Below are 7,018 nucleotides of genomic sequence, written 5' to 3'. Positions count from 1 at the left end.
CGAATGTGGTCGGTTTTAATGATTGACCTTTTCGGTCAAACATTTTGTCAGCTTTCTTGTCGGGTTTATACCAGAAGGGGTTTGGCTCAGATGATTAAAACCGACCGGGCAAAAGCGACCGTAGCTCTTTAAAACCGACCACGCAAAACCGACCGCGTTACTATGCCGTCGGTCGGTTTTCTGGTCTTTGTTTCTGGCAGATATGGTCGGTTATGACACATGGCGGTCGGTTTTCTTGTTTTGGTTTTGGTATAGCCGGTCGGTTATGTTCTGTGCCGGTCGGTTTTATGGAACTTTTTATGGTATAGACGGACGATTATGTCTGTTTTCGGTCGGTTTTCTGGGTATTATTTGGAAAACAAAAAGCTGTTGATTCAATTTATTGCCACTACCTGCGATCAGCGACCAACAAACCAACCAAAAATACAACCAACAAACCACAACCAAAAATACAAAAAAGAACCAAATATTATCATAACGCAAAACCAAATATTAACATTAACAACAACCAAGTCTAACTAGGGCAAACCAAAAGCCCGTGGCAATCCAAATCCATAGTCTAACTAAACCAAATAAAAATCCAAAGTTAACAAGGGCAAACCCAAAGCCCGTGGCAATCAAAATCCAAACTTCAAGAAATAACCAAAGTGCAAAACTAATCTAGAGAAACAGTGGAGTCGGAATCTACGGGACGTTCAGTAGCACCCGCAGCATCAGCACCGACATCTGCATCAGCACCCTCACCGTCACTGCCATCCTCCTCCGACAACTCCTCTGGATCAGTATAGTCCTTCTCCGCTTCAAGCCTCCGTTGTTTTTCCTAATTGCACATATAATAGACAATGGCAAAGAATAAATAAGGCAATAGAATATGACAAACTATAGAGCAATACAAGTAGATAACAAACAAAAATTTGTACCTATTCAAGTTTTCTTTGCATTTTGTTGACAATATCCTCCACCATCGACCCCACAATGTGCACCATTTCACCACCAATAAGAGTATTCCATTGAACCGTTGTAGCTGGGTCGGCAGCTGGATCGGAGGCCTCTAGTGCGGTCTGTGCAAAAGTGGCGATCTCTTCATCGGTCATTTCTCGCTGAAACTGAAGGGGGTTCGCACGGACCTCATCTAGCACATTTCGCACAACAGAGAGGTATACAATTTCGGGAATGATGGCTTCTTGTCTGCGACCGGAAGATCCACCGGCTTCGCCCCTTGTTGAATCCCTGTATCGTGAGGCTAGAGTTGGAATAAGTTGACTTGAACGAGACTCGGGAAACCCAACAAGGTAGTCCTTCTTAATTTATTATTATATTATATATTTTTACAGTATAAAAAGGTTATATAACTGTATCTCAGTATCTCGAAACCATCCGATTCTTTGTCTCCGTGTTGAAGAGATTATCTTATTAACATCCATACGGTTGGATCGCTGAAATAATATAACATATAATTTTGAATAAATTAGTTTTTTCAATGTAATTCGAAATAAGACTTCTGGTCTATGATCGGTCTTCAGTTTAAGTGATCCACACATCAAGCAATGTTTTGCGAATCGATAAAAAAATTTAAACATATTATTCAAGTTCATAAACATGTGTGACTTCGGAAAGTGAAAATTAGGTGAATCGTATGTTTTAAAAAATATTTTCTTAGTCTAGGTGCAAGGCGGTCGGTTTTGTGCTGACGCGGTCGGTTTTCTGGGTTGTTGAATGGTAACAACGGTCGGTTATGACCTAAAGCGGTCGGTTTTCCGCGTTTTGAATGGTAAAGCCGGTCGGTTATGACGTCAGGCGGTCAGTTTTCTGCGTTTTGAATGGTAAAAACCGGTCGGTTATATTGTTTGTCGGTCAGTTTTATGTGTTAGTTTTTTTCAAAGAAAAGGTTGAGCTATTTCTTATACACAATACCTGCGACCAAACAACCAACCAATCAACCAACTTCTAAGAGCTAAAAATTCAAGTACTAAATTCAATAACATTATAAAAAATGCAATGACATTAATCAATTTCATCAAATCCATCATCATCATCCTCTACATCCTCATTATTTTCATTCTCGTCATCACTTTTTTCTTCTTCATCTTCGTCTTCTTCTTCGTCATCTTCGTCGTCATCTTCTTTATTCTCTTCTTGTTCTTCTTCTTCTTCCTCCTCCTCTTCAGGTCGAATGAACGGTAATGTTCCATATTGTTCAAAATCGACAAATAAGGAGAATGAACTAGTGGCATTTGATCTATCTTCTTGATAAGCTTCTTCAATATCATTTGATATTTTGATGGATTCGCTTATCGGGCGACTTTTAGACTTGACGACCGAATACCATTTGCCAAGTGGATGCAATACACTAGGAGCATAGTAAACTTGGGAAGTGTTAGGCCGAATAAACTCACTATATATGATAATATAGTGAACACAATCAATAACAAAACACAAGTATAAGAGAATAAATCACTAAACTCTTATTCACAAATCACAGTAGCTTACAAATAATCTCTTAGTGATTTATATTTTATCACTAAGAGCTGCTAGGTTACACGAATGATATTCAATTGATAACTCCTCTAGAGTAAACCCTAAGCTGTGATTATATACACAGTTTCATGATATCTACTGATTGATTTACAATTATCTGCTTCCTAAAATAATCTAATCAGTAGCTATCCTTTTGTTGTTCTGATTTGCATATCTTCCTTAATATTCTCCTTTCTTGTTTATCCAGATCCTCTCCTAGAAATCAGCCGCTTGCAAACTCTGACCTTTATATAAACTCTGGTCCAGCTGGCAGTCGTCAAACTCTGATCTCCAAATAAACTCTGATCTTTGAATCTGCAGTCTAAACAAGTTAAATACCTATGACATCATCAAATATGTAACAATCTCCCCCAACTTGTACATTAGACAGAATGAACAAGTTCTATATATTTTCTGATGATGTCAAAAATAATCAAGGACAAATGCATGAAATAATTAATTCACAGAACTAATTACAACTTACAGAACCAGTGAGTGATCAGATCTTCTTCAATTTGTCTCAGAGTCTGTATCATCTGAGCTTTGATAGTCTTCAATTCTTCATTGTCTTCTCCTGTCTGGTATATAGCTGATCTCAAGGCCCTTGCCTTGCATCTTTTCATGGCTTCTCCCAGTTGAATAGCTCCTGGTCTATCAGCTTCATTATTGTAACCCAAAATTCTGGTTCCAGCTATAGTTTCTATGACAGAACTATTTTTATCCATATTAATCTCTGAACCATCTTCTTGAGTTATCTTAGGAACATACTCTGCATCAGAACTTATCCCATAAAATCTTCTTTTCTCTTGGATAGTTCTTTTCAACAGCTCAGACCATCTCTTGGTTGCTTCATTCTTTATCTCAAGCATATAGTGAATATGCTCAAGTTCCCTCAGAGATTTTATCAATAGATCAGCTTCAGAAATTCTGTAAACTCTGCCAGATTCCAAAAATATAGCAATTTTCTCTTTATCTTCTGGCCCATCATGAGTATCCATCAGAATTTGTACTGACTCTATTTTATCAAGGTCTTTTTGTGTTACAACTTCTCCAGTCTTCTCAGTGAGAGGATATGGGTCTTTGAAGATAGTTGCAGCACTGGTCTGAATCTTCTCTTTCTTGTGACCTAGACCAGTTGTGTCCCTTCCTTCTTTTCCTCTTGTTCCTTTATCTCTGATCTGTGTGAACAAAGAGCTTTCCGTGTACTGTCCTATACCAAGGCTTCCAAACAAGCTCTTCTTACTTGGTTCAGCTGTGTCAACTTGAGCCTTGTCAGAGGTTGTCTTTATCCAGGTGGTTTTTACTTCAGCTGGATTCAGCTGAATTTCCTTCAAGTTTTCAGCTTGAGCAGTGTCAGAGGCTAAATTCTGATCAGTAGACTCAGGAATTGTTGCAAGTGTCAGTTCTGATTCAGTTTTCTTTTCTGATGGAACACCATCAATGACATTCTTCCCTTTGTTTCTTGAATCAGAGTCAGACTTTGTCTGATAGACTCTTGGTCTATTGATATCAGCATAATTAATTTCACTGATCACTATTCCTTTTCTCTTTGAAGAAGATAATTTCTTTGAGGAATCAGTGATCTGCTTCTTTTCATCAGACTTTACTTTGCTGATCTTCTTTTTCTCAACAGCCAACCTCTCTTCTTCTTGTCTGACAGCTTCAATTGAGACTCCAGGATTCTCTTCTTAAAATAAGTTCTTTGCAACTGCTTCATCAAAATCCAGTTGTGCAGGAGCTTTGTAGAATAATGTAGTTTCCTTTCCCTGAATCTTCACAGTATGGCTCAAGATCTTGGATTCAGGATCACCAATCTCAATCAATTGCTCAGAAAGAGCTCTTGATTCATTGTCAGCTAGAATCAGAGGTTGAGATTTAGACTGAGTAGTCTGAGTCTGTTTTGAGCTGCTTCCAACCTTTTCTCTTCTATTTTCTTCATCCTGAGTGTGTAACACTGTTTCAGAGTTTGACTTTTCAGGGTTTGACTTTGTGTTGCCATCTCTCTTCTTTTCTTCATCCTTTTCTTCATCATCATCATCTAACTTCTGTTGCTGATCCATTTTGCATTTGTCTTGTGGTACTTTCCCCCCCTTTTTGACATCAGCAGAGGTGAGAAGTTGAACCAGCTGAGCTACTGAGGAGCTCAGGTCAGCCAGAGTTTGCTGCATTAAGCTCTGAGTAGCTTCAATGGATGATAATCTGTCTTCCACTGATGAAGATGGAGCTCTGTCCATTTTTCTTGAGTAAGTCAGTGTGCAGACTTTGTTCTGTGCAGGTATTGACTGAGGAATGGAAGAGGAAGGAGCTGGTGAGGGAATCTTGACAGGTGAAGATATTCTGAGTTGAGAGATTTCTCTATCAGATGTAGTTTCTCTGAGTTGAGCAGAGATATCAGCTATCAGAGCAGCTAAGTCAACATTTGGAACAGAGTTTATATCTGTATCATCATCATCATCAGCTGCTATAATGCTGACTGTGTGAGAACACAAAGGAGCTGTAGCTGCTTCAGAGATTGTCTTGTCTGAGATCTCCTGAACAGGAGCTGCAACATGAGTCTCAACTGGAATCAGAGGTTCTTGAACAAACTCTGGAATTTTAGGTGCAGGTTGTTCTGGAGCCTCTTCTGATAATGGCACAGCAGTTGGTGGTGATGTAGGAGGCAAAGTATCCTCTGACTGAGCCAGAGTTTCAGGAATAGGTTCTGACATATGAATATCAGCTTCTGGAGTTGAAGTGGTCAGAGGAACTGTAGTGAGTGGTTCCACCATCACAGGATCAGAGACTGTGATCATTTCAAGAGGATTAACTGCTGACGTCAGAGGTTGATCTACAGTTAGATCAGTGATTGATGTAGGCTTAACCTTCTTCCTTGGTCTGGAGACAAGAGGTGTTGGTACATCTTCATGATCAGAGTCAGAGTCTGAGATTTTCTGTAAGAATCTTCTCTTCCTGGGTGGAGGAGAAGATTTAGAAGGGGATTTAGAAGATCTCAACACTCTGGTTGGTGAAGATGTTACAGCTAGCCCTTTTTGGGAAGGACCAGAGGATGGTTGGTGGTCAGATTTTACAACTGGCCCTTTTTGGGAAGGACCAGAGGATGGTACATCTTGTGGCTGGTGGTAAGAAGAAGGTATATTCTCATCAGAGAATATGGGATCATATTTATCTGGCATTACCAGCTTCAAATTGTCCTCTACAGTTACAGGAATAGCAAAGACAGGGACTTGTGGTTTCTTACTGTCCTTTTTAATCAAATCAGTAAATGCACGCTTGGTAATTTTAAAAGGCAACTCATTACCAGCTTCAAGAATAGGAACAGTAGGGAAGCAATAAGAGAATATTAGCTGACAAAATCTAGCATAATAAACTATGTTCATATTCTCTGTTCTCCTATCACCTATAAATCTCAGAATAGAAGTAGCTAAATCAAAATTGAGATTGTGGATCAGAGAATACCCAATTTGTTGACTGAAGAGGGGTATAGCATCAAAATTACTGCATTTGTTGGCAAATGCTCTGGTGATGCAGTCATAAAAGAAACTCCACTCCTTGCATAGGTGTGGACGTTTGAGCTCTCCCATTTTGTCAGTGTTCCCGGAGTACCCAAAGAAAATCATCATATCTCTTAAAGTCTGAGTGGATACAGAGGAGTGAAACTTGTTGTGATTAGGAAGATGAAGAGCCTTCCTAACTGTTGCTGGGGACACAAAATATTCTTGACCTTCATATTCACAGGTCAGAGTTGGTGAACCATGATCACCCCCATCATCATATCTGGCAGTCCTCCAGAAAGTGAGCACTTGAGAAGGGCTGAAGGACTCAGGCTGAGTCAGAGCATACATGAGCTCACTATGAGCGAGGAAGTCCTGAATCAAGTGAAACTCTGATGGGGCTTCAGAGTTATCAAGAATTGCTGCATAATTGTTGGTCACGAACTTGGCACCATCGAATTCAAATGCAGTGGTCGACATTTTCTGAAAAAGGAGAGTGCAGGTAAGGTGTTTGACAAATTTCTGATGAGAAAATGAGATGAGAGTTTGAGAGAGAGAGAGAGAGTAGAAATCATGTATAGAAAGTGAAAATAATTTTCAAGATCAATATATATGTGTGTATACACAACGTACTGACTCTCAGTGTTAGTGGGACACGTGGCAAACTCTGAACGGTAACAAAAACGGTAGTGGAGCAGTAATTATGAGCAGGCGTGTGAATCTGTACAACTGTGTAACATTTACCGAGAAGACACAATTATTTACCGTGTTTTACTCCACTCAGGAATTCAAAAGAATTTTGTACCGTTTGACAATTAAATCTAATATTCACCTTACCAGAATTCATTTATTTTAAACTCCGACTTGAATCAGAAGTTTGACTATTGACCAGAGTTTAAATAAATGGCAGATTATGAGACAAAACAACGATTAGTCATAAAATTTTGCACTGATTAGAGATAAGGAAAATCTGGCAACCAATTTTTCCTCAGAGTTTGCAAACAATTATT

At 39.2% G+C, this 7,018-nt stretch overlaps 1 protein-coding gene across 1 annotated transcript; it reads right to left on the bottom strand.

Annotated features, from left to right (window-relative positions):
- Positions 1–2,004: 2,004 nt before the first annotated feature.
- On the bottom strand, positions 2,005–6,488 carry LOC135152776 (uncharacterized). Its single transcript, XM_064093873.1, has 4 exons — positions 4,328–6,488; positions 3,453–4,204; positions 3,007–3,371; positions 2,005–2,395 (listed from the first exon to the last, which is right to left on the bottom strand). Exons 1-4 carry the CDS (start codon positions 6,486–6,488, stop codon positions 2,005–2,007), a joined length of 3,669 nt encoding a protein of 1,222 aa, XP_063949943.1.
- Positions 6,489–7,018: the final 530 nt, after the last annotated feature.

Source organism: Daucus carota, chromosome 5 (genome assembly GCF_001625215.2).
Source record: "Daucus carota subsp. sativus chromosome 5, DH1 v3.0, whole genome shotgun sequence".
Lineage (NCBI taxonomy): Eukaryota > Viridiplantae > Streptophyta > Magnoliopsida > Apiales > Apiaceae > Daucus > Daucus carota.
Note: the sequence above shows the minus strand (reverse complement) of the source record. Positions and strands in the feature narration are given on the sequence as shown.

Coding starts and splice junctions, on each gene's coding strand:
- LOC135152776 (XM_064093873.1), bottom strand. CDS start 6,488: ATGTCGACCACTGCATTTGAATTCGATGGTGCCAAGTTCGTGACCAAC. Junction 3,372..3,452: donor TATTTTTGGAATCTGGCAGA/GTTTACAGAATT, acceptor CTTGAGATAAAG/AATGAAGCAACCAAGAGATG. Junction 2,396..3,006: donor GAAGATCTGATCACTCACTG/GTTCTGTAAGTT, acceptor TATCATATATAG/TGAGTTTATTCGGCCTAACA.